At 51.8% G+C, this 27,672-nt stretch overlaps 1 protein-coding gene across 1 annotated transcript in view; it reads right to left on the bottom strand.

Moving 5' to 3' along the window:
* Positions 1-27,672, bottom strand: part of EFCAB6 (EF-hand calcium binding domain 6) — a 107,137-nt gene that overhangs the window by 53,638 nt on the left and 25,827 nt on the right. The window contains 4 exon segments of the mRNA XM_023747624.1: positions 7,545-7,693; positions 13,471-13,598; positions 21,460-21,572; positions 25,604-25,740. Of these exon segments, the coding sequence (XP_023603392.1) occupies positions 7,545-7,693; positions 13,471-13,598; positions 21,460-21,572; positions 25,604-25,740 (527 nt within the window).

Genomic DNA, 27,672 nt, shown 5'->3' with positions numbered 1-27,672 from the left:
GGAGCAGCAGCCCCGAGCCCTGGTTCTCCACTGCGCCAGGCCCCGTTACGAAGCCACAACTGACACTCTGTGAGAACGCTCCGCAATACCAACCAGACAAACGGGAAGGCGGGTCTCCCATGTGTTCAGCCAGGGGCAAGAGCAAGGCCCAGGGCATGAGTTTCAGGGACGGCGGGAGACAAGGCCAGTTTCTTTAAGATCACAGTCCCCGAGTCTCGCCAGCTCAGCCTGGGTGACCCCTGTGCCACCACCCAGCTGTCCATCCGTTCGAGCGTCCACAGGAGAAGCCGAGCTACCCTCTTCTTTCACTCGAATTATTGCCACAATCCCGGTCGGGCTTGTGTCTCACTCGCCTTCCCCAGTAAGTTTCCAGACTTCAACCAGCTGCTCTTTGAAATGCACGTGTGAGCAGATCACTCTCTCGCTTCAAGTCCCTCCATGACTCTCCATGCTCTTGGGATAAAACCGAAGCCCTCCTGGCACTCACAGCCTGCAGCTGGGCCCTACCAGCACCTCTGGCCGCATCCCGCGTCGGGCCGCCCCCTGCTCCCCCGGCGCCAGCCACACGGGTCCTTCCGTCCTTCACAGGCTGTGCTCCTGTCCTCGCTCCCACACCCCGCTGCTTCCCCATCGTGACCCACTTCCCACACTTCACCTCCTTGGTTCTATCCCTCTGGCGAGTCTAGTTGAACCATTCCTCTCTCAAGGAGGCCTTTCCCCGACTTCCTTCCGTAACCAGGGCGATTGGCCCTAGTGGCCCGTCTCTTAGCGCGATGTCACCTTCCTTACAGCCTTTCCACTATTACCTAGGGGTTATTAGCAGCTAAGAACTGCATAGCACTTTGGTTATGATTATAGTTATCATCATCACTGCTTCTGCTGCTGCTGCTAGCACCATGTACATGGTCAAGAGGAGAGAGAGATGGACTGGCCGACGATCGTTAGGCAGACGTGGCAATATCCAACAGGGGGATTACGACAGTAGTTTGAGGCACCGCTATTCATGCTTCTCCCAAAGGCTTCCCTGCTTTTGGACCCTCTCGGTCAGCCTTGGTTCTCTCAGTGACCCCCTTTCCCGGCCCCTTCAGGCCACAGAGATCATATCTACCCCACCAATGACTCCACTTAATCTCCCTTCTTTGGGGGAAGGTCCTGCCATCAGCTCACAAGCACTTACTGGCTGCCTAGACCCGGCCCATGTGAGCCGGATCAGAGATCACAGCAGGGCAGGGACCAGCTCCCTCGCCCCCACGCTCCCCCCGCGACCCTGGAGTCACACCCTGCCCAGCCCTGGTCCCGGGACCACTGGTCTCGCCTCACGCCTGGCTTCGCCTTTCCCTGAAAGGCGTGGAGGTAGAAGAGGTCTGACACCGAGTGTGACGCTCCGGGCAATGACTGGAGATACATCCCCGGTGATGCTGTCCCGCTTCACACAATCTGGGCTACACGGCTTGTTCTCTGCTGCGCAGCTCCGCCAGCTGCAGGGGGTAGCAGCGCGCGGGGCATTCTCAGCAGGAGCGGTTCTGAGGGGAGGCCGGCTCTGGGGTGGGGGGTGGCTGAACCTCGGCCCTGCAGCGTTTCTCCCGTCCTCCCGCCCCTCCTGAAACCCGCTCTCCTGCCTGCGACTGGCCCGTTAACAGGTCCACCTGGTGTGAAGCCGGGCAGCTCCGAAAAGCACAGCGTGGCAGTAATGACGGCTGCGCTCGCTGTTCCAGCACCGTCTCCTGCTCCATTAGAAACACACGGGAAACAGCTTTAAAGTCTCCGAACCATTATTTGGATAAAGATTTTATGCCTCATTACCAAGCTGTTCGTGTTTTAAATTTAGCCCGAGACCCTGAGTAGTTAAAAGAACAACAAACTTAAAAAGATGCCTATTTTTTCCTATATTACCCATTCTTAAATTGGATATAAGAAGAATTTCTCACATCGTTTTGTTAGGCATGAGAGATTAGATTTTATTTTGCTTCCTTCTTTATTATTTCCTGTATTAGTGGCCTTAAAAGCACCAGTTTTTAAATTTCACTTCTTAAATGAAAGTGCAATAAAATGGACATTTGCTCTCCATGTACAGTTTCATGAGTTTTAACTTATCTACAGAGATACCAGACTTTACTGAGCTTCACAAATACTGCGTTTTTACTAACTGAAAGCGAAAAGATCCCGACCTGCTTTATGGCAACGCCCTCTTTATTGCGATGGTCCGGCACGGGACCCACCCTACCTCCCAGGCACCCACCCTACCTCCCAGGCACCCACCCTATCTCCCAGGCACCCACCCTATCTCCCAGGCACCCACAAATACCTCCCAGGCACCCACCCTATCTTCCCAGGCACCCACCCTTCCCTACCAGGCACCCACCCTATCTCCCAGGCAACCAACCCTATCTCCCAGGGCACCCACCCTACCTCCCAGGGCACCCACCCTATCTCCCAGGGCACCCACCCTATCTTCCCAGGCACCCACCCTACCTCCCAGGCACCCACCCTACCTCCCAGGCACCCACCCTTATCTCCCAGGCACCCACCCTACCTCCCAGGCACCCACCCTACCTCCCAGGCACCCACCCTATCTCCCAGGCGTGCCCGTGCAGATGCATAGAACCCCCGCACTCAGGGCGCAGAGGGGTTCCCCCGCCCACAGCCTCCCGCATGTGCCCCTCTGAGGTCACGCCCGCCCGGCCCCTACTCTCCTCCCATCTCTCCTCCATCCCTACGGACCAAAGCAAAGAGGAGCGCCCGGGACAGGGCCACCTGGGGCAGGGCCACCGAGGCCGCTCATCGCTGACACTAGTCTGGCCTCAAGCTCATTCTCCTGGGCCAATTCTTTAGCGCAGAACCCGGCAGATTCTCTCTTAGGAGACCACCTGGTTAGTGCTAAAAAGTGGTGATGGTAAAGTAGATTACCTATTTGGAAAAATAATTTAATTTGGATACCACCTTATGTCAGAATGGATTATAAAATGTTTTTTGTTTTGTTTTGTTTTGTTTTCAAAGAATAAAAACAACAACAAAAAACAAGCAGTGTGGAAAATGTTTTTTTCAAGCCTGGGTAAGAATGATGAATTTACAGATTTTTAAGCCACAGAAGACATTGCAAAAGAAGATTCATGTCTGTGATTATTTTGAAACTAGAGGCCCGGTGCACAAAATCATGCACTGGGGGGAGGGGGTCCCTCAGCCCAGATTGCGAGAGGGCGCAGGCCAGGCCGAGGGACCCCACCAGGGCCCCCCCGGGAGGGACTGTGGGAGGGCTCTAGGGTGTGTCTGGCCCATCTCACTCAGTCCTGATTGGCTGGACCCTAGTAGCAAGCTAACCTACTGGTCAGAGTGTCTGCCCCCAGGTGGTCAGTGCACATCACAGCGACTGGTCGACCGGTCGACTGTCTGTCCCCTGGTGGTCAATGCACATCATAGCGAGTGGTTGAATGACCTTAGCATATCATTAGCATATTACGCTTTGATTGGTTGAACAGACAACTGGACACTTAGCATATTAGCCTTTTATTATATAGGATGTGAACTTCAACCCGAAGAGCTTATCATGCAACTGAGAGAAACAGCAAGCGGGGAACCCACCAGAAGACCAGGAACAATGCCTTCTAGGGCCTGCGAGGAATAACTCTCAAACACGCGTTCCACTCCCTGTTCAATGTTCATTAATCAGCCAGGGGGAAACAGACACTGTTTGAAAACAAAGACTGAACTCACCCCTCACAGGACCTCACTGAAAGGACAACTAAAGGACATCCTTCAGGAAATGGAATTCAGAAGGAAGGAGTGAGACTTAGGAAGCAGTGATGAGCAAACATGCTAGTAAACATGAGAAAATCCAGACAAGTATAGACCACATCCTATATAATAAAAGGCCAGCAACCATAACGGCATAATGACCAGAACAACCGATCAGCCAGTCGCTATGAGGTGCATTGACCACCTCTCGGTCCCTCCCCACAGCCTACAGGCTCCTATCGCTGGAAAGCCAACAGGGAACCACAGGGAACCGGGGTGGTGGCGGCAGTGGGCAGGACTGGGGACTGGCGAACGGGTGGAAGGTGGCCCTGATTGCACCCCACAGCCTACAGGCTCCTATCGCTGGAAAGCCAACAGGGAACCACAGGGAACCGGGGTGGGTGGCGGCAGTGGGGCAGGACTGGGGACTGGCGAACGGGTGGAAGGTGGCCCTGATTGCAGGGTAGGCCTAGGGACCCTACCCGTGCATGGTTTCATGCGCTGAGCCTCTAGTTATATAATGATAATAATAATAATAATAATAATAATAATAATAACTAATTCTGGTGCTGTCAAAACAAGGAGGGATCAAAGCACCAGGTGACAGTAACGCGGAAGTTAAAGGTGCGTGTTTCATTCACAACAGCAGAAATATGGGTTAGCTTTGGGCTTTCTAAGTTTAGAGCACATGTTACAAATTTAAGGGTAATCTCCACAAGAATAGAAAGAAAATATTTAAGTCTCTAGATAGTGGAGAGAAAAAAAAGTGATAAGGAAAACTCAGAACCAAACATGATTGAGAAGGAGATAAAAGACCAGCTGAGTACATAAGACAGTACAAAATAAAGTGGTAGGAAAAATCCCAAACAGCCATCACAATAAATGGAAACAGACTAAAATTTACCATTGAAAAGGCAAAGATGTTCATTTTGGAATTTTGAAAAAGCAGATACAGAATATGACAACCAAAGAGCGAAAGTAAAAGTTTGGGGAAAGATATACCTGACAAGTAGTAATCTAAAGAAAACTGTTATGCATATTTTAATATCAGCTAAGGGTGCCCGGCTGGAGTGGCACCAAAAGGTTGCCAATTCGATTCCTGGTCAGGGCCCATACCCAGATTGCGAGTTGGATCCCAAGTCGGGGTGTGTATGGAAGGCAACTGATGGATGTTGCTCTCTCTCATCCATGTTTTTTTCTCTCTCTCTCCCTCTCCCTTCCTCTCCCTAAAATCAATCCTATATAATAAAAGGCTAATATGCAAATTGATGAAACGGCAGAACAACCGGCCACTATGACATGCACTGACCACCAGGGGGCAGACGCTCAACGCAGGAGCTGCCCCCTGGTGGTCAGTGCACTCCCACAGGGGGAGCGACACTCAGCCAGAAGGCCTGAGCCGGCTCATGGCTGGCGAGTGCAGCGGCAGTGGCGGCGGCCTCTTCCGCCTCCTAGGCAGCAATAAGGATGTTCGACTGCCGGGTTAGGCCCGGCAGTCAGACATCCCCCAAGAGCATCCAGACTGCGAGAGGGCACAGGCCAGGCTGAGGGAACCCTCCAAGTGCACAAATTTTGTGCACTGGGCCTCTAGTAAGAATATATTATTTTTAAATCAGATAAGGTAGATTATAAAAGTCAGAGGGATTAAAAGGTATCTATATACTTCTAAAGGGATCATTGACCAGGAGGATATGACAAGTCTTTACTTCCACATACATGCACCAGGGGACACACCTAATTTACAACTCAGGGTATTAAGCCGCTGGGCATTCACCTTGCCATTGTCGCACGTGCCCTGTTCCACCGGGACCTCTGGGTGAATGCGGGAAAGGGCACGACTCAGGAAACCCCTTTCCCGGGTTGCTGGCTGGAACAGGCTATCCCGGAAGCACGGTGCTGGCTGCAGTGGCCTCCTACTACGCTCACTCCCTGCACCTGTCACCGGCTTCACCGCCACCACCACCCCGGTCGGCCACGCTGATTTCCGCCTTCTTAGCACCCCCCCCCCCAACGTCTGGCAGAGAGAAGCACTCAGTATGTATCCATTACGCTTACAACTCGGAAGACCACAACGGCAGTATGAAGAATGTCTGCAATATGCATTCCTGTTTTAAAAAGCACAATATAAAACTGGAGACACACGCGGATTACAAATATGTAAAAGTTATAGATGTATGCGGACACAGAGCAGAAGAGAGTGTGGGAAATGAAAACAGTAAATTTGCTACGTGAGGTGGGTGGTGACTTCCTGGTTTTGATTTTTCTTGCTGCTATTAAATTACTACTTGTATCATTTTGAAAATGAGCTAGAAAGAAATGTCTGTATACCTTTCAGTTATCCCAGAAGGCAATCCTGCAGAATGTCACCGTGCACGGGGGGACCCACAGCTGCTTGCTGGCCCACGGGCGCACTCGCTCCCGGGCCACGCCGCGCCCTTCACTGTGGGAGGCAGGTGGCCGTACGTGGCGACTCTGCATACACAGGGCGCGGAGAAGGAAAGGGGGTGCAGTGGAAATGACCCGCTGGTCTAGCTTAGCACCCTTTCTTCCTCTTCCTTCTCCTAGCCCTTTCCTCTCGAGGTCACCCGAGTGCCAGCCGTGACCAGAGCTCCGTGAGACAATCTTCCCATTAGCCTCCCCCCGACCTCCCCTGCGAAAGGTTCTCTGAGCTCCTCACCCAGAGTTCCATCTCCACACACCACTCCCAACGGGAAGGAAACGGATCCTGGAGAAATGGCTGATTCCAGGTCGGGGCCAAGAGATGACCCGAGGAGCCGGAGCATGTGTCAGCCGGAAAGCAAGAGAGTGACACAGACTCTGAGGGTGGCAGCAGTGGCCTCGGGGCAGACGCAAAAGGCTCCCCCCCCTCCCCCGCCCCCCGACCACAATGGAACAGACTGAGTATCAATGAGAATGACAACTGCAACAAATCAAAATGGGTTGGTACTGTTTCTCAAGACAGATGGCTCATTGCTCTAGGAAGGTGCTAGGAAGCCCAGGGTCTCCTGCCTGTCTTAGGTTGATGGGGCCTCATTGTCGCCAAGTCACTGGGGAGGGGAAGCTTTCACCGCAGAAGCAGCCCCACCAAGAAGAGCAGGGATGACCCACGGGAACATCACCGCTCGGCAGACTCCGGACCGAGTGCACACTAGTCCGGTCACCGTGGCTGCGCACATCGCTGGAGACCAGCAGTCCCTCATGAAGAATTCTTGCCCCCAGACTGGACGTGGGTCTACAGACCTACCCGTTCCAGGCGGGCGGGGGAGGGAGGCGGGAGGGCATGCTGACTGCCACTGTGGGCCCCACGGTCAGATTCGTGTGGTAAGAAACTCCTCGTGACAAACAGTGCGACTCCTACACGCGCCTCACGGGGATGATGAGTAGGTGGAGGGGGGCCTAGCGACCGCAGAGAATTGTGGCAACCAACCCGCCGACGTGTGCGGCCGGATTTGGATCCGGACTCAAATACACGTCATAAAAGAAAACAGGAGACCACTGGTCACATCTGAACCCTGACTGGACAGTATCAGCATCGATAACTCTCCGAGGAGTGGACACGTGTTTCCACAGGTTTCTAAAGAGTTCTTGTCGTTTGGAGATCTAGCCAGTGAAATGTGATGTCTGGGGTTTGTTTCAAAAACCCCTGGGGCTGAGGGCGTGGGGACTGATCCTCTCAGTCCCTTTGCTTCCGCACGCGTTCAAGCTTTTCAGCAGCGAAAAGCCCAAAGCATTTAATAGAAATAAAGGAGGCGCTCCTTCCCTCGCGGCTGACGTGGAGGGAAAAGATGTCCAGGGAGCAGCGGGACTCTTACCGTTTCATCAGCGAGATGAAGACCCTCCGCGGCAACTGGAACACGAAGGAGTCCAGGACGATCTTGAGGTAATTGAGGGAGATGTACCCGCACTTGGAGGGGTCCCCGGCGCTCAGGGCCTTCTCCACCTTCTCGCGGCACTTGGAAAGCTGCAAGGGATTAAAATGAGAGCGTAGCAGTCACAGGCCCCAGCTCCCCAGAGCGGCTCCACCTCCTTTTACCGAAACCTCTTCACACTTTCCTCTCCGAACACTGATCAGAAAGTGCGGCGGCAGGTGCTGAAGCTCACAGGCTAATGCCGAGCTCCTGCAGAACAGCCCAGCACGGCTGCTCGCTGCGGGCGGGCAGGCTCCCAGGACCAGCAGCGCCCGGAGCAGCGCCCTCACAGGCAGGCTGAGGGCAGGCGGGCCGGCCGGGCCATGCATCTCACTCCCCACCCTTCGCGCTGCGCCTGCCCTCCGCTCCTCCCGACGACGACGGTCATCACAGGGAAAGCGGCGCCTCTCATTAAAAACACAAGTGGCTTTAGAGTGAGGAGAGTGCTGAGGGCTCATAAACAGCGCACACTGGACATTGCTTTATTCTTTAATGGAGAATGACAAGGAGCCGGTGAGTGAGCTTTGCTCACGGGACTTTGCAAATGCAGTGAGTAGGTGAACCAGAGATTCATCCTGGGACTCAGAAAAGTGCCACGGGGACTGGCTTTCCTGCCAGAGGCTTTCCTGCTGTTTGTTGCTGAGGGAGGAAGATGTTCTCCAGGACTGCCACCCCCGCCCTGTCCCCCTCCAGGTTTCCTGCTCATTAACTGGGTAAGAAGGTACACAAACCTGCCACCAACTAGGCATGAAAGGTGACTTTTTAGAAAAGCTGCCGGGACACAGAAATATATGAACAAGAGTCTCTGTCCACAACGTAAGAAGCATTCAAACTTCCGCAGAGCGCCCAGGAGTACTGGACAACTAGGGGAAAGCTTTGAAAATATTTAGAGAATCACAGAGCCTAAGCTTCTTAGAAAGTTGTGTAAATTTCACCAAAAATGTGGCTGTTTGCGCGTCTCTCTTTCAGGGAGGTGGGTGCCCGGGGGAGGCCCTCAGGAGAGACCAGAGCTGGGTGCACCCCGAACCCGCCGTCAGCATCTTCCTGACCTTTGGCCTCCGGTGAGGTTTGTGTCCGGAACGGTTCTGACATCGGCGTTTTTAGAGAAAGAGAGGGAGTGACACGGAAAGGGGATCTCTGGGACATGCCTAACCTTCTAGGAATTTTCACCGTCACTGTTAATACAGAAGCAAAAGATGAAAAAGCAAGCAAGTCAGCAAAGCACGAGGAAGGAGACGCGGATCGCGGGCGTCTCACCACCCAGTCGTTACAGTGTCCCCGCCGTCAGCATCACGGGGGCACGGGCAGCCCTTCCACCCAGCGCGGCCGTGTGACCGGCACCACGGGCAGCCCTTCCACACAGCGCGGCCGTGTCCGCCGGCACCACGGGCAGTGCTCGGTGAAGCCCAGCTGTTTCCCGAGACGAGCAGGTGTCGGCATCACACTCACGTGACACATGGGGACACCCGAAAGCTGCGCCCATTTCTGTTTACACGTTTACTTTGTTTAAATGTTTCCTGGCCCCCGATCTAGGTCCAGCCCCCTTATAAGTCTCTCGTAGCACCTCTCCTTTGCTGTCACTCCCTCAGGAACAACTGTATTTATGAGTGTGTGAGTGTGAGTGTGAGTGTGAATGTGTGTGTAAATGTGTGAACGTGTGTGTGAACGTGTGTGACTGAATGTGTGTGAGAGTGTATGTGAGTGTGTAAATGTGTGAGTGTGTGTGTGTGTGTGTGTGTGTGTGTGTGTCTGGATTTGACACCTCTCTCCCTGGAGCACCATCATGCCGCCCTCCTGAAAGCAGAGACTACGTCTGTTTTGTTCACTAATAATTACCTAGAATGAGGCACAATTTTCAGGAAGTAGGCAAACTCATTAAATATCTGTTACAAATGGATTTTCTAACCAAAAATGTTCCAAATAAATGTTGCACAAAAACCATTTGACACATCAGGTTTTTTAAAAAGTGAAACTGGAAAGCGTGGCTGAGATGCCATCTCGCCTGCCTCGGACGGTGAAAATGGGAACTCTCACATCGAGGGCTGGTGAGCTCGTGGGACGACAGGCGCTCCCAGGTCTGCGGGGCGCGCACTGAACCGGGAAACAGGCTGGCACCTCCACGGAGCTGAGCGCTGAGCGCCCCACACCCTCGCCAGCGCCTGCACTCCGGCGGGATTCCCAGAGAGCCTCCCGCAGGGCACCGAGACTGTGCCGGCCACATGGGGCAGCAGCGAATGGATCAGCACAGACGGGGCCCCAGGTATCGGTGCCCAGGGGAGCGTGCGCCGTGCGGGTTCGGACAACGGGAAACTGCACGGCATGCAGGTGACAGTGTGGCGCCCTCCGCAGTAAGAGGACTCTGGCCTAAGCACAGCCAGGATGGACGGCGATAGTCTCGCAGCTCTGCGCACAAACTACGAAGCACAAACAAACGTCCAGCGGAAGCCCAAGAATGCAGACGGCATGGAAACATCATATAAGCACAGCTCAGTGGTTGAGCACCAACCTATGAACCAGGAGGTCACGGTTCAATTCCCACTCAGGGCACAGGCCCGGGCTGCGGGCCCCACCCCCAGTGTGGGGTGTGCAGGAGGCAGCTCATCCATGATTCTCTCTCTCATCATTGATGTTTCTATCTCTCTCTCCAGCTCCCTTCCTCTCTGAAATCAATAAAAATATATTTTAAAAAATAAGAAATAAATAAAAAGAAAAGGAAACACTAAGCTTTCCAAAGGAACCTCACAGAAAAGAAAAATTTTTTTTTAAAGAAACATAATATGAAAAAATACAAACACATCACCTGCAAAGGTTTGGTGCCATAAAAAGAAACTAAATAAAAATATGAATTCGTTGAAAGAGAAGCTTGAAGACAAGTTGATAAAACAATAAAAAGAGATGAGAAGGGATATTTCAAAACTAAGGGAATAGAAAACAAAATGAACAGCATCATACGAACTAATAAACCAACTACAACCAGCAAGAACACGCGCCGAGGCTGGGATCGGAGCCCACGGGGGAGGGGTGGCTGGAGAGAACTCGGTGAAGCCCAGCAAAACCACACTGTAAAGCAGGTGGGGAGGGCGGCTGTCAGGACAGGCCCGGTGGTCCGGGGGGGGGGGGGGGAATCTAGTGACGGACACGGGGAGACGTCCCTGCAATGGAAGAACACGTCTGCACATGAGAACTCTGTGCCCCAGGAGCTCGACGTGCCCCCGCCAGGACCGCTTCGTTTGCTTTTTAATTTCAAGGATCAAGAAACAGTACTACAGGCGTCCGGGGGGGAAAGCCACCACAGGGGGATCAGGTGGCCTCGGCGGCTTCTCCAGACGCCCAGTGCCAGCAGACGATGGAAACACACCGTGAGAAACAGAGAGAGTGACGGTGTTGTTCCCGGAAAAAGCAACAGGAGACGGGCTCCAACATGAAACAACGAAGGGGAAGCCCCACAAGCCGTTCCTGAGGGAAGTACTTGACAGTGAGGTCAGCCGGTCAGAATGAAGAACTCTGAAAGGCGCCCACCAGCAAGCGTGGCCCTACGTCCATGTGCAAGTAAAACAGGGGCAGAGCCCCCAGGGAGCTATGGGGACAGGACAGAGTGTCAACACCAGGGACTCTAAGAACAAAACATAAACTGCGAAAACCGCGAGGCGGGCGGGAGGGTGGGAGGCCGGGGAGACCCAGGAAGTGCGGTCACGGTCACGGTCACGCTGGGTTTCCAAGCCGAGAGCCAGCCCTCCCGTCTGCAGTGAGACAACCTTCAAACACCGCGATCGCTTAGTTCCTAATGACTGTCTTCAGCTCTTTTCTTGCCTCGAAGCCCCTCCGGGACCTCACGACTCCTGAGTGATGACACATCTCTCCACAGTTCAGAAATGTCTGGCTTCACTTGAGGACAGCACTGTGAGCAAGGACTGGGGGGTTGTTTATTTATTTATTATTTGTATTGATTTCAGAGAGGAATGGAGAGGGAGAGAGAGAGAAACATCAATGATGAGAGAGAATCATTGACTGGCTGCCTCCTGCACGCCCCACACTGGGAACCGAGCCCAAAACCTGGGCCTGTGCCCTGACTGGGATCGAACCGTGGCCTCCTGGTTCATAGGTCGACGCTCAACCACTGAGCCACGCCGGCCGGGAAAGGACCAGGGGCTTAAACGTGGCTCCAGAACTTACTGGCAGTGTAACCTGGGGCAAGTCATTAAACCGCTTTGTGCCTCAGTTTCCCCAACTTGGAAGGGATGATAAGAGTGCCTACCGCACGGAGTGGCTGGGAAGGCTGAACGGGAGGGCTCCTGTGAGGTGCCTGGCAGGTAGGCCGCCCAGAGGAATTAACATCCAATGGGCCTTCCTCGGGAAGAAACAAGCCCGGTTCTCTCCTTAGAAAACTGTTTCTCTGTATATACCCGCCCGCCCACCCACCACGCAGCCATCCTTCCACGTTTGTGAATCGAGACAGGCCTGGAATTATGTTCCCAAATGTTGCCTTTGATCATTGCTGGATGGTAGACTCTGAATAGTGTATTACTTTCTTCTTTGTGGTTTTCAGAATTGCTCGCATTTATGATTTGTAATACCCATGTTTTGATGAAACCAATAAATTCATTAACAACAACACAAGTTTCACCAACTGACCAAGAGTCCATTTGGTGCTCACTTGTCTGGTACCCTCATCACCACTGGCTTTTCTTAATTTTTTCCTCACTGACAATTTCCTGCTGACAATTTTATATCAAGAATTTGTAAGAGTGCTACCTATGTTAGGGGCAGTTATTTCTTTTCTCTTGTTTACATGGCACACTTTTCGCCAAGCTTATCATTTGTTTACATAAAGTTTTGCTGTAGAGAGCCTTTTCGTTTCAATGCGGTCTAATTTATCCATCTTTTTCTTTACGGTTTTCGGGCTTTACTTCACATTTAAAAGTCTAAATGTCAATCTTAAAATGTTTTCACCCACATTATTTACTTTTACATTTAAATAGTGGATGCATACAGAATGCATTTGCTGTGAAGAGGGGAAGTTTACAGCTCCCCACCCCGCCCCCGCCAAATGGCTAGAATTATCCCAACAATCATTAGTGAACATTCCACTTCCCGTCCCTCCACACCTCAAATCATAAGCTGAATTCACACGTAAAGATTGCGCTATTTCCAACTGCTGTTTCAAATCACCTTGAATGTCCACTACGGGCCCAGTGCCATACCGTCTGCATTATTCTACCTTCATAAACTTTCCATCTGTGGGCGGATCCGTCCTCCATTATAACTTCCCAAAAGAAAAGGTTCTAATCGCAAGAGCAGGCATTAACAGCGCATCTTCCAATCCAAGAACTAGAAAAGACCTCTTTACTGATGCAAGTTTCCTATATTTTATTCAATAAAGCTGTGTCGTGTTGTTTTCATCCTCACCTGAGGATATGTTTTTATTGAATGAGAGAGAGAGAGAGAGAGAGAGAGAGAGAGACAGACAGACACGTGGGTCGGCTGCCTCTGGACCAGGGGTCGAACCCGCGCCCTTGTGGTGCACAGGACAGCACTGGCACCAGCTGAGCCAGCGGGCCAGGGCAGCTGCACCCTGTTTTTATATGTCCTAAATATTTCTTATGAGATTCAGTGTGTGAGTAACACAAAGCAGGCACTTAACCCAGGTCTCAGCACCATCACTGTCATCAATGTGTTACTGTTTGTAGGAGATGGGGAAGTAGAGTTTGGGGGGGTGGAGACAGGAGCAAAACTAACGTTAGAACCGACATCTGACGACGCCTGACCTAATGGTATTCCACGCGGCCCCTCTGCCCACTTGGAGACCCTGGCACTGGGAAAACACCCTCACCTCCTGGCAAAAGGCCCTGCCGATTTCATCCAAGGAGCGGTCCTCCCAGTGGCTTTCGGGTGCATCGGAACAGCGGAAGACGCAGTCCCTCGAGGCAGTTTTTGCTTGTTGATTCTCCCCTGAGGCCCCTATTAAAATGGAAGAGCTTTAGGTTATTAATATTGTCAGAGGCACAATTAAATATTAAATGTTTCCTTTTCATCATAACCTGACTGGTAGAAATTGAGACTCGAATACACCAAACCATGATGAACTATGTAATAAATGGTATTGAAGTAACTGGATGAACATTTAAAAAAATTAATCTCTTTGCTATCTTATCCTCAGATAAACCTTAGATAGAGCCAAGTGTACAGTGAGTAGAATAATAAAACTGTAATAGAAGAAAATGAAGATGAATATCACATAACACATAGCATCTGTGTGAGAAGTCCTTTCTAAGGAACACTTTCAAGCCAGAAATCACTTAAATAATGACTAGGTCCAACAATATATTTATTTTTATTTGGTAAAAAACAACACACTCACACAAATAACAATGAAAGAAAATGAGTGGGAAAAACTATTGCTAATATACATGAGAAATACAGGTTAATTTCCATAATATATGAGTAGCTTTTACAAATCAATAAGATAAATATACTCAATAGAGCAATAGACTAAGGTTATAAACAGGTAATTCACATAAAAAGGACTAAAAAAATCTAACAAATATATGAAAAATGGCTCAAACTCATTGGTAATTTTAATAGTCTAATTAAAATAAGTTTGACCTATGAACCAGGAGGTCGTGGTTCAATTCCTGGTCAGGGCATGTCCCCGGGTTGCGGACTGCATCCCCAATAGGGGGTGTGCAGGAGGCCGCCGGTCAATGATTCTCTCTCATCTTTGATTTTTCTATCTCTCCCTTTCCCATCCTCTCTGAAATCAATAAAAAATATCTTTAAAAAAACACAATTTAACGTTTTCTACTTGTCACGTAGGCAAGGATTAAAGGGAACGATAAAGAAGAAATCAGTGAGTTCCGGCCTGTGTATAGAAAACCAGGGCCCGGAGCACGGCCAGGTCCCGCTACAACGTTGTAGCAAAGGAACGAGAGGACCCCCCGCAAATGCCCCCGGGCAGGGTGCTCCCTGCACTGCTGTGAGAGAGGAACACTGGGCACAATGTAGATGCTCATCAACAGAGACTGGGTTTACGGATGATGGCTTATCCCGCGTGAAATGCTGCACAGATATTAAAAACAAAGGTGCCTGTCTAAATTAACGCACGGGGAAAGCTTTCTTTGATATATATTGTTTCATTATTAAAAGAAAGGACAACTAGCATCATTTAATTTTCATTTTAACACTTATTTTTTGTATTTGCCTATACATCTCCATCCATCCATGCATCCATGCATCCATCTTCCATGCATCCATGCATCCATCTTCCATCCATCCATCTTCCATCCCATTCATCCATCCATCTCCCATCCATCCCTTCCATCCATCCATCCATCCATCCATTTTCCCATCCATCCATCCATCCCATCTTACATCCACCCATCCATCTTCCACCCATCCACCCATCCATCTTCCACCCATCCACCCATCCATCCCATCTATCCATGCATCAGAAACAAAACCTGGGAGGATGATGCACCACAAAGCACACAGTGGTAGGATTCGGGTGGAGGATAACAGAGACTGCTATTTTGTGCTGATGCGTTTTCCGGCTTTTTTTTTTCTTTTCTTTTTTCTTTTTTTTTTTGCAACAAGCATGTATCACTTTTATAATAAAGATAATGAATTAAATCTAAAATATAGCCATTTTCTCTCTCAAAGCTGACTGCAAAGAATCACAAATGGTTTCCCAGATTTATTTCCTAAAATGTCTGCAAATAAGCTGCGCTCACATTAAGCGCACTCGTAACCACCAGCTGCAGCTACCAACCGCCGTCGCCTGCAGCTCCCTTCCTGCCTCAAAGAAGCAAGACAGGAAGGGAAAGGAGCAGCCGCCCGGCGGGCCCCTGGCTACACAATGAAACGCAAGCCGGGCCTTCAGGACGGCCTGGAATGCGGGGCCCCGGCGGCTGAGCGCGGGAGACACGGGCTCTCAGGCCGCACACGGCACAGTCTCGTGGAAAGCTGGGGAAGCCAGGCCCAGACCAGGCGCGGACCTGACCGCACACTTGCGGGCACTGTGCCCTGTGCCCCCTGCACTCTGGCGACACTGGTGTGCTCTGACACACGGCAGGCCCGGGAGGCGCAGGACTGGCACAGGCACAAGTGAGGCCTGCCCTTGGGAGCCCATCTTCCAGGCCCTGGGCAGCTACAGCTGCTGCAGCAGGCGGGTTACAGAGCCCCCTAAGCCCATCCATTGCCCCTCCACCAGGCGGGTTACAGAGCCCCCTGTGCCCATCCATTGCCCCTCCACCAGGCGGGTTACAGAGCCCCCTGTGCCCATCCAGTGCCCCTCCTCCAGGCGGGTTACAGAGCCCCCTGTGCCCACCCAGTGCCCCTCCACCAGGCGGGTTACAGAGCCCCCTGTGCCCATCCATTGCCCCTCCACCAGGCGGGTTACAGAGCCCCCTGCGCCCCATCCATTGCCCCTCCACCAGGCGGCTTTCAGAGCCCCCTGCGCCCCATCCATTGCCCCTCCACCAGGCGGGTTACAGAGCCCCCTGTGCCCATCCATTGCCCCTCCACCGGCCTCGCTCTCCAGTGCAGCTCAGTCATTCCTGCCGCCTCCCACAGGCCCTCAGGCTCCTGGGAAGGATTCTGCTGGTTTGAAATGGGGTTGAGAGGAAACCCGGAGCGTAAAGGAAATCGCCCAATGTCATCTCTTCATGCGCCCAAATAGGCGGTCGGTACTTTCGAGAAGGAAGGCGGTAGTGGCTTCCTGAGACACAGACTGTGCCCTTCACTGAGGACACCCACACCAGGAGGCTGCCTCAACGGAAGGGTGTGAACTTCAATCGTGGAAGTTATCGGAGAAGTTTAAAGGGGAAGCCAGGCGGGAGGAAGAGCTGATGGTGAGATGGTCCCTATGGCTGGGTACAGAGGCCGGCCGGAGAGGCCGCGCTGGAGGCGATGGCCCGCTCAGCAGGCAGCAGCGAGAACCGGGCTGATGCTGCAGGAACAGGAATGCGGAAGAGTCACCACATACACGTCTCACATTTAAGCGGATCAAAGGAGCCTTTCGTTATGAGACGTGTCACTATTTTATGTATCCCCAGTAAAGCCTGCTGCTAATTATTGGCAAATGAAAAATGAGGTTTCCATGGTGAATTGAAATTGTATTATAAAACTTACCTTCTTAAAGAGAAAAAGATAGGAAAAACTAGGAAAAAATTACCAGCAGGAAACTGAAGCAAAAAGGAACTTAATACGGGCAGCCAGAAAGCTCTGCTTCTAACTGTTGCAGGTTGGCTCACACTGAACCAACCCTCCAGCAGAAAACAGTTCTAACCTCTGGCAAAACACACACAGAGAACTACCTGAAGGCCCTGGAGAGCAGCTGACGTGACTGGAGCTGCACGTGGAAACGTGGAGTAACGCTCACGGAGCCGCTTCTTGCTGGCCTTTAGCCCACGAGCAGCCGCCGCTGCAATCATGCTGAGTGGCTCGAATGTGGAATCAACCCAGGGTCTTGCTGGGTTTTGAACCAGAAAACAGCGTCAATGACCAGCACCGCATCGGGAAGCCAGGAGGGAAAGCCCACAGAGAGGCAAAGAGGAGGCTCTGCGAACGTTCTCTGCCAAACCTCTGGCTGACCCCACGACGGCCGCGCTGAGCGGACAACAAAAGCCCAGCCGAGAGGAGCCCGGAGGGTCCAGGTGTGAGCGAACGCCCTCAGGAAGGCACAGATTAGAGGCTGAACGGAGCCAAGTAAACTGGCTGCTAAAAACAAAATTCTCCAGAGGAACGTAACAGAGCCCTAGTCTCCACAACACAAAATTTACTACTGGAATATCCAGGACAAATTCCCAAATTCCCAGACATGGGGGGCAGGGGGTGGGGGAGGGGGGAGCAGGGACCGGGAAACTGTGATCCATATTCAAGAAAAAAGGTACTCAATAAAGACCAAACTTGAGATGATCTAAATGTTGGAATTAGCAGGTTAAAATTTCAAAGCCATTTACGTAAAACCAGTGTTTGAGAATATAAAAGAAAATATACTCATATGTGGGTCGCGGCTACCGTGTCTTGGCCAGGTTCAAGCCTCGGACTAATGAAAGGACAGGGTCCTCTCATTGCCACGTGCAAGTCCCAGCTGGAGGGCAGGGCCCGCCCAGCACAATCATAGCCAACGGCTGTGGTTGTGAGCTTGAACCTATGGTCCGAACACGTGGCCCCACGTGCCTTGTGATAGAGTTCAGGTGCATGCAGTTGAGTGAGGTTGAAACTCACAAGAATGCTGTAAACAACGTGATCACGCCCCTACTTTGCCTCGTGGCATCTGCTATAAAATAAAGACACGGCTTGTGGGTGCTGTTATTGTCTCCTCATCAGGGAGCAGCGTCCTACCGAGACCCAGCTATTATTCTCGTCTGTCTTTCCTTAATCCTTTCACCCCCCCCCCACTCGGGATCACCCTTGGCCGTGCTGGCGTGGCACACTCATAATGAATGAATACACAGAAAGTCTCAGTGGAAAGCTAGAAGCTATGGCAATGTATCATGTTTTTAGTGTATGTCAAAATATGATGTATGACAGATATAACAAAGAACAGGAGAGAAGAATTGGAAAAACACTGTTGCAAAGTCCTTACACTTTATGTGAATTAGTACAGTATTACTTAAAGGTAGATTCTAATTAATTAAAGATGGATAATGGAATAAAAATGCTCAATTTATCCAAATTTCTTGAAATTATGCAAATTCTACAGGAAAAATATCGGGGGGAGACGTAGGTGGACAGAGAAGAAGGGGGCATACTCCACAAAGGCGAAGCTCCCATTTTGCTTAAAAATGTAACTCACGGTACAAAACTACAATTTTAGCATCTTAATAAGAACATGAATTAAGTAAAAGATAACAAAACAACAAAATGAAATGAAAAATAATATAACAGACAAAAGAAAACTCCATTATAGAAGTAACAAAGCAGACACAGCAAGGAACAGAATACACCTGGGAGAGAAGCAAATTACAGGGATGGATAAAAGAGCAAAGGTGATCACTGTGAATGCAGAGGGAAAAGGCAGAGAATAAAGTGAACTGAGAGAAGTTAATCGATATGGAAGACAAGACAATCCAACATAAGGATAATTTGTGTCACTGAAGTTAAAAATCTGAAAAATGGATTAGAAGATATCCAAAGCTATATAATATTACTGAAAAAAAACAACAACAATCCTCAACATAAAGAAATAATTAAATTTGCAGATTGAAAATAAACTGTGATTTGGTACAAAAAGCTCAACACCAAGACAAACCCTAGCCATACAGTCACCTCTGGGGTAACCGTTCCAACCAGCTGGAAAGTTAAGCAGACTTGGGGCCAGAAAGCAATGGGCGCAAGTCTATGATGTTCTGAAGGGGAAAGTGTGACCTGAACATGACACGCAGCCGATAGACAGATACATCCCTTTTCCTCAGCTCCATTTCAACCCTATTCTTCTGACACACTCAAGTAAAACAAAAACTTACATGAGATAGCACATGTGTGAGCCCATTTTACAAATGCATTTTTTCTATCTGCCCCTCCTTCGCACAGATTTGCATGGAAAGATGCCAGGATTGACGCTGAGAGTGGTTATCTTTTCACGGGCGGGAGGACTGGTTTGATCCTTTTCTTTGTCTTTTTATTCCCCTGCATCTGTGCCTGCCTCACATGACTGTGGTGAAAATGAAAAAAAGACCAGTGCTGTGTGTGGAACAAATGTTCATTAACAGGGTCAACTGTGATGGTTACAGAACAGGCACATGAACTTCTTTGTGATGTAAACCCTCCCCCGTCAGGCTAGGCACCACCTCACCCCCCGCTCGAGCTAACTGCACAGCCCGCCAGGGCCTGGGGCTGGAAGGCTCATGCCCTCGGTCTCCGGGCTCCGTCACCCCCCCTGTGAACCCTGGTCCTGAGGAAGCGCCTCCTAGCTCGGTCCTCCCTCCTCCCCCTGTGAACACCATGACATGTTCATTTCTCGGGGGCATACACCGTAAATAGTTTGCTTTGGAGCTGAATAGTTTAACTCTCAACTCCACCACAAACTAGCACCGCAAGTCCAAGTTTTCTCGTCTGAAAATGGGATCATAAAACCGCCTCACAAAGCTATTGAGAGAAATGAAATTTTACATTAAAGTTTCTAAAGTATCTACACAGAGCACAATAAATACAGGGTGTCCCAAAATGTATCCACACTCTGAGGAATTATAATTCCAATGGGTTAAATCTGAAAAGAAAGAAGCACCAGTTGAGCTGTCAGCTGTTCAAGTGTGTGTACATTTTTGGGACACCCTGTAGTTGCTTTTGAGTATTACTTCTTCTTCACGTGACTTATTGTATCTCACCTGCCCTATTTAATATTCACACAATATACCTGCCCTATATTAATGTGCACACACACACACACATTTTAAAAAATATATTTTTTGTTGATTTCAGAGAGGAAGGGAAAGGGATAGAGAGAGATAGAAACATCAATGATGAGAGAGAGTCATTGCTCGGCTGCCTCCTGCACGCCCCACACCAGGGATCAAGCCTGCAACCCGGGCATGTGCCCTGACCGGGAACTGAACTGTGACCTCCTGGTTCATGGGTGGATGCTCAACCACTGAGCCACGCCGGCCAGGCCACACGCACACTTCTTAAACACAGTGTGTTACTCGGTGTTGCGCCCAGCGAAGGGCCTAGAACAGGACCTGCATCGTAACTGGATGTGAGGGACAAAAGGGTCCTTGGAAGATTTCCTTGTCTAGTTAATTCCCAAGCCAGGGGCCTGTAAAAGCAGAGCCTGGGGTCCGCCATAAGCTCTCGTGGTTAGAGACCGAGCTGAACTCAGAACTGTCACGTGAAGCTTGCCAGCGAGGCCGAGCGAAGCAGAAGGTGCCGGGAATACCTGCTGTGCGGAATTAAGTTGAAGCCGGACAGCGACAAGCCCTCTTGAGTGAGCCAATCACAGGCAGTAAACTCTGAGGCAAGACACCACCGGCCTCAGGGGAGCACAGGGCCTCAAGGGGGCATCTCCGCTGGCACCCCTCAAACACGTGCTCTCAGGGAGGGAACCTGCCCCTGCAGAGCCAGCCAGCAGGGCACAGCTCTGGGCGCTGAGATAAAGGAAGGAAAACTTGCCCGGCCTGTGTTGCTCAGTGTTTAAATGTCCACCTATGAAACAGGAGGTCACGGTTCGATTCCCAGTCAGGGCACATGCCTGGGTTGGGGGCTCGATCCCCAGTGGGGGGCGTGCAGGAGGCGGCCGATCAATGATTCTCTCTCATCATTGATGTTTCTATCTCTTCCCCCGTCTCCCTTTATCTCGGAGATCAATAAAATATGTTTTTAAAAAAAGGAACACTTTTCCTTCTCCGGGTTATCAGCCTGCATAAGCCTGGCTGTGCATGACCAACATAAATGACTCAACTGTTTGCCCTTTTATAGTGAGATTCTCCCCACCATTAAGGAATAACATGTTCATTATCAAAAACTTTTGAAAATAAGGAAGCAGCAAAAAAAAGAACCGAACAGCACCCCGAGACAGATCACTTAAGGACAATCTGTATTTTGGAATTTCTTTCTAACCATTTGCTGATATTCCACAGACGTTTCCATGTTCCCGTGACCTTCGTGGAAAGCATGGCTCATGGCAGCACCGCACTGGGCGGGTGCGCTGTGGCTCTTACCCTTCCTCCTGTTGGACATGCGTGTTCCTCTGATGCTGCCCGATCCCAGGCCTCCTCTGGGGATAATGCACTTTCCATAAACCATTTCCTCAGGGCAGGTCCACAGATGAGGACGTGCATGCCCAGGCTACTGAAACCTGAGCCCTATACTTAAAAACACATACCTTGATCTCCCAAATAATACTTGAGGTTTAAGTTATTATTTATACTGAGGCTCTTCAAAAAGGCATTGTAATCCACTGAGGCATCCGTATTAATGCTGTAGTGTTCTGCAAACCTAAAAGAGAAACACGCCTTAGTGACCAGCAATTGTGGACAGACTACAAATGAAGCACGTTTGTCCCTAAGGCATCGTCCACACTAGGGGTGGTGTTCACTCTAATGGTGTTTCTAGCTACACCGGAGTTACACGTGCAGCCAGGAAATGTTACCCTTTATTAAAGACACAGGTACTTCTGAGCAGAGCCCTCAGGTACTTCTGAGCAGAGCCCTTCACTCTGTCTATAGGTGGATGTGCATGGAGTCTAATGGGACAGGCGCACGTGGAGGCCAACGGGGCGGGCGCACGTGGAGGCCAACGGGGCGGGCACACGTGGAGGCCAACGGGGCAGGAGCACGTGGAGGCCAACGGGGCGGGCGCACGTGGAGGCCAATGGGACAGGTGCACACGTGGAGGCCAACGGGGCGGGCACACGTGGAGGCCAACAGGGCAGGATCACGTGGAGGCCAACAGGGCAGGATCGCCTCGGGACCCACCCAGGGGAAGGCTCTGCCTGGGACACCTATGGGGCCATCTTTCTGTGGCAGGAGGGGCGGCCAGGGTGTGTGCTGCCTGGGAGCCACGCCAGCACTCAGAGCAAAGGCAGGTTCCACTTTCCTGTCATAATTGGGGGAACAGAGCTGGGCCAGAAGATAGTTTCTCTGGTTAAAATGTCAGTAATCAGAGAACCTAGAGCTGGGTGCAGGGAGAACATGCCCATCACCTTGACCAAGCGTGTCCTTTCACCAGAGAAACTGAGACCAGCGTGACATACTGTTTCAAGCCGTTAACTGCAGCAGGGGTGTGTGGGGGGGGAGCACTTTTCTTGGCACATGCTATGATTTCTATATAGAGAGAAAATTTTAATCACAACCAATGTTTCTCCCTGAAATATATGGAGATACGCTATTTTTTAAGTTAAGATAAATAGGATGTTTGGAATTTTTTCCCAGTTATTCCAGTGTGTCACCTGATATATAGTTTTCTAGATAATTTCTGCGTTGTTACATTTACTTAAAAATGACAGTTTTTAAAGGTTTGGTTATGTTATCTCCATATGTGTTGGTTTCTATAATTATCTCATCTCATGCTGCTTTCTACAAATTTAGTAATTATCACTTAAAGTATTTGTTACTTTTCTGTTTTCCAAATTTAACAAAGGGTGATGTCATGCACGCATCCCCGCGCACACCTTTGTTCCCGCCGTGGAGAATCCTGCCTATTGTTCCACCAAGAGAATTATCCTGAGATCTGACAGCTGCCGGATGTAGCACTGAGGTCCCCAAATGCCCGCCCTCACCCACAGGCTGTCTCCTGCGCAGAAGGCTCAAGCTCGGGACCCAGGAGGCGCCCCGAACGCTCCCTTTTCAGTCGCCGAACTCTAGACAGTGCTGGCTGCCGGCTGCTACCGGGAGACGGACGCAGGCGGAAATCTCCTCACCAGCCCATCATTTGCTGTGAAAACCAGCAACCCTTCAAACTGGCATTTGCTCCTAACGCCCTCCTGGCCCGGTCTCAATGTCCATGCACAGTCACTGCGCACAGACAGACAGAACCCACGGTGAGGCCTCCTCCAGAGAGCGCAGCCCCGCCCTGCCCGAGCGTGCGGTATCTCAGAGGTTTTTTGTGCGGATTTTGGATTTTTTTAAATAAGAATAAAGGCCTGGGAGACAGAATCACTCCTAAGATTATACAACCCAGGCCTCATTCCCAGGGACCTGCACCCACACGTCCAGAGACCTCAGGCAGGTCAGTCTTGTGGGAAGGTCGACTGGAAGGGCAAAGGGAAAGATACCAGCTGACCCCGAAGCCTCTCCAGGGCCACCGGCTGGACCTGAGCCTGGGGGCTCCCCGGCTGGCAGCCGACGGGCCGCTGGTGAGGAGGGCGGAGTAGGGCCTTTGTCTGTCTCCAGGCTGCTCATCAGTTATTTCACCTGCTTCCAGCACTGTGGCCTGTAAGGCAGCGGAGGGCAGGGGGGCAAGATGGGAACGAGAAAAGAAGCCCTCGGATTTCGGGATCCTCTGATGAGGTGTAAAACCTGGTGAGTCCCCCCCCCCCCCCCCCCCGCCCCTGGCTCAAGTCAGCTGGAGGGCATTCTGCAGCCTGCAGAGGGCTCTTTACCAAGAGAGGGGGCGCTAACGGAATCAACGCGCTTACGGCACTGCAGCACGCTTTGTACAGAATCAATGCCTGGCGCGCTGGACTCCTCACACCATCCCTGCCAGGCAGGCTCCTCGCCTCCGTTTCTTCAAGAGGAAACTGAGTCTCGGAGAGGCCCAGAGCCTCCCGAGGGCCAAGCACGAGGGAGGGCAGACCACAACTGGACCCCAGGGTGCCTGACCCCAAGCCCCGGCCACGCCCACCACACCAAGCTCTGAAGGCTGACATTAAATAGATTGAACAGAAAGGAGGATTCAAAAATGCACTGTGTTTCCTGCTCAAACATGGAAAAGACACCGTTAGTCCTGAAGCCGCTTCCCGGGGAAGAGCATGTGCGTGAGGCACAGGAAAAGCACTGAAGCCGCGGAGGACATGGCGGCTTTGACGGCTGCGCTCCCTCCCCGAGGAAGGCAGCCCCCCTCCTCAGCCTCAGCAGGAAACAGCATTGTTTCTGAGGCTTAAAACATCTCAAAAAAAAATGAGTGGAGTCCTTTATTATTCAGTGCTTGTGAGATGGGGAAGCAGACAGCAGCATTTTTTATAGATTTACTAGGTTGGAGACGGCTGTGCCAAACGCAAGGTTTATTGTCAAATAAAACAGTTCTGCTTTTTGATTGCCGGCTTTAAAGTGTTGCTTGTGTTCTATAATTGCGTGCACAAAATTATTTAATTTGTTTTGTTTGGATCTTATTCTGGACACTTTCCCAGCCGGGAAGATGTAAAAATTAAAACATCTATTATGGCTTTTATATTCTGAGGTGGGTGATAAAGCGGAAAAAAGGAATTATTCAAAAGACTGGGAGATTTCCATTTTTAAAATGTCTCCTTGCTTTTCAGACCCTGCAGTGCCTGCGCCAGCCACACACCCTCTTGACTTCCCCGCCACAGGAGCGCAGGCCTCCGCCTCCAACAGAGGCCACAGTGTCTCGTTACTACTGCAAGGACGCCCTGGCGGGTAGCTCAGTTGATTAGAGCATCATCCCCCTACACCAAGGTTTGGGGTTCGATCCCCAGTTTGGGCACATACAAGAATCAAGCAATGAATGCATAAATAAGTGGGAAAACAAATCGATGTCTTTCTCTCTCTCTCTCTAATTGATTCTTTTTTAATTAAAAATACTGTGCAAGGAACCACAGCGAGCCATTTCCACAGCCATGTCAGTGTTGGGGTGAACCACTGAGTGTGGCACTCCAGTTGGTGGCCTGGAGGGTGTTGACAGAAGTGGGAAGGGGAGGAGCCGGAGAGCCTGGGGCTGAGCCCTCTATAAAGTTAAACATGGGCCCTCCTAGCGGCTCCCATTCAAAACTCAAGTGGCCACTGAAGCAAGCACCTGGCTGCCTCCACGTGACCCGAGTTTACTGGCGGCTCCGCTCAGTGCCCTCAGGGCACGTGGCAGGGCTTCCAAACATGGAGCAGCTCAAGTTCAGTCCCTCGCTGTCCCCTGTGGAGCGCCCCGACCCCGGCAGGAACAGTCCTCCGAGACAATGAACGTATCAGGATGGAGAGCCAGTCGGGAGTGTCAGCTCGTGAATAAATGTGGACAGTTTCCTTCTCCTCCGAACCCCAGGCTGTGAGTGGCTGTGCGCTGCCAGCACGGGGCTGGAGGGCGTGGTGCCAGCCGGGAGGAGCCAGGCAGCTGGGGCTGGGTCACCTTCATGGAGGTGCGGGGAGTCCCAGGCCAGTGACTCCCACCCTGGGTGCTGAAGGAGTGAGAGCCGTCAGCTCTCCCTGCGGAGACTCCAGGAGAGCCGCGTGAACGTGGGAGGAGGGCGAACAGGGCCCCTTTTAGGAGAGTGGAGACGGGGGGAGGGAGGGAGGACAATGTGAGGATCCGAGGAACCGACAGGCCCCCTTTTGGAAATGGTCTCGGGGCGCCCCCTCACTCACTTCCTGTACTCCTCCTCCGTCATCCGCAGGCAGAAGGTCTCCAGGACACGCCGCAGCTCCTTGGGCTGCATCCGGCCCGTCCTGTTCACGTCGATGAGGTTGAGGGCGCGGACCACGGCTTTCATGTTTTTATAAATCTGCATATAAAAGCCATTTAGGAAACGTCAGAAGATCCAGTGCTGAAAACCAAAATGGGAACGAGAAACGGGGACGCTTTTAAACGCTTCTTGTAAAAGCACACGTTTCAGAGATCGCAGTGATCGGTGCTGCAGAACGACATGTGAACGGGAGAAAGAACACTTTGCATTTATCGAATGTTTTAAGGCAATTTTCTCTGTAAATGGTCTCCATAAGTGTTTTTTTTAACCCTCTTTCTGATGTGAAGCAGTAAGTCTCATGCACAATCCACCCCCTTGTAGGCCACAGGAAGCAGTGTCTTCGGTGCCCGACACCGGTAAACACAGTTCTGCGCGCCTGCACATGACCACTCTATTCCTCACAGCCACGAGCAAACTCTCTTATCAGGAGCTGAATGAAAACCATGACTGAGCTTCAACCCCTCTGGTTTTTAAAAGACACCACAGCAAGGCCTTACAGAGGCCTTGAGTTCAGCAAGCGCGTGCTTATGTCACACGTGAAGGGCATCACAGGCCCGCGGAGACGCAGAGGCCGAGCTGAGCGCCTGCCCTTCAGCCACGTGCATTTAGAGGAAAGAGACACCCTTGGGCTCCGTGTGCCCAGCGCGGAGCCCCGTGGCGGACTCGTGGGAGGCAGGAGGACCGGTTCCCCGGTTCTCAGATAAAACAGGTTCAGGGAGGCCATGGGAGCCACCCGACAGCCCTGGCTAGTCACTGACGATGCTAGGATTCGAACCCAAGTCAATGTAACCACCTGCCCCGCAGAGGAGAGAAGGCACATAAAGCTGCCATGGGAACAAGAACCTGCCTCAAGGCGTTTGCAGGTTCTGTTCCTTGGCCTGGAACCTTCTGCCCAGAGAGCCTCCGGCTGCTCTCCACTGCGCTTGGGTCCCGGCCCAAACGCCTAATCAAAATGGCCTCCCCGGGCACGTGGGTAAGATCGGAAGGACCCCACCCAACTTCCTCTAAGCACTTCTCGCCAAGGAACACCATGCGTGTCGCCACTGTGTCTCCCCCGGAACGTCTGCTCCGAGAGCAGGCTCCGCTCACGGCTCCCTCGCCTGCTTGGCGAAGGCCTCCCGGGGAGCCTGGTCACCTGCCTGCACCGCTCTGCAGGGCCCTCCGAATGCAACAGGGTCGCTGCACCACCGTCACCGGAATGGCGGTTATGTGGCAAGTCCTGTGCGAGGTTCCACACACATCTCTGCTTCTAAGCACCAGAGAGACTGGCTGATGTGATCAAACATCCGAAACTGGGGATGCCAAGCCAGGAGGAGGGGGCCCATGGCTGGGGGGGGTCCCCTCGGCTGCAGCACCTGGTCGGAAAGCACAGGCCCAGCCCGGCCACATAAACCCTCCGTGCCTGGTCTGCGCCAGATCCCGCTCACCTCTCCGGCAGAACGGAGGGCACGAGGCGATGTGCTTTTTAAAACCCAAAGCAACCCATATGGCTCTGCAGCGTGGAGCGCGGGGAGCAGCCAGGCTGGCACCGAGCCCCACCCACCCGGCGACGTCTCCAAGTCTCTTATCATTTGTCAGACGGGAGTTTGGCAGGATCTGCACTGAGCTGCAGATGGCGAGGCTTAGCAAAGGCGCCGGTGAGGGCCACGCTGTCAAGATCGGTCCCGCGCAGGGTGGGAGGGAAGCAAAGGGTGGAGAGGGCTAGCGTGCAGGGGTCACAGTGGCCATGCCCCGGCCCTGCCCCACTTCCCCACTGCCCTGGAGTGGGAGGGGGGCAGCGGAGGACGGGTGAAGAGAGAATGAGGGTGGCGTGGGCAGCACTCCTTTCCAGGCCACTGGACATCGGCGTTCGGGTGTAACTGGGGCAAGTATGCACTGAGAGCCAACTGTCTCGGAGCCTCCTGCATATATGCCCCAGCCCCGTCCGACCCTCACAGTCACGCCGCCCGCAACATCCCGCCACCCCACCCC

This window comes from Myotis lucifugus, unplaced genomic scaffold, assembly GCF_000147115.1.
Source record: "Myotis lucifugus unplaced genomic scaffold, Myoluc2.0 scaffold_932, whole genome shotgun sequence".
Taxonomy (NCBI): domain Eukaryota; kingdom Metazoa; phylum Chordata; class Mammalia; order Chiroptera; family Vespertilionidae; genus Myotis; species Myotis lucifugus.
The sequence above is the reverse complement of the archived record's forward strand: the minus strand, read 5'-3'. Positions and strand labels throughout refer to the sequence as shown.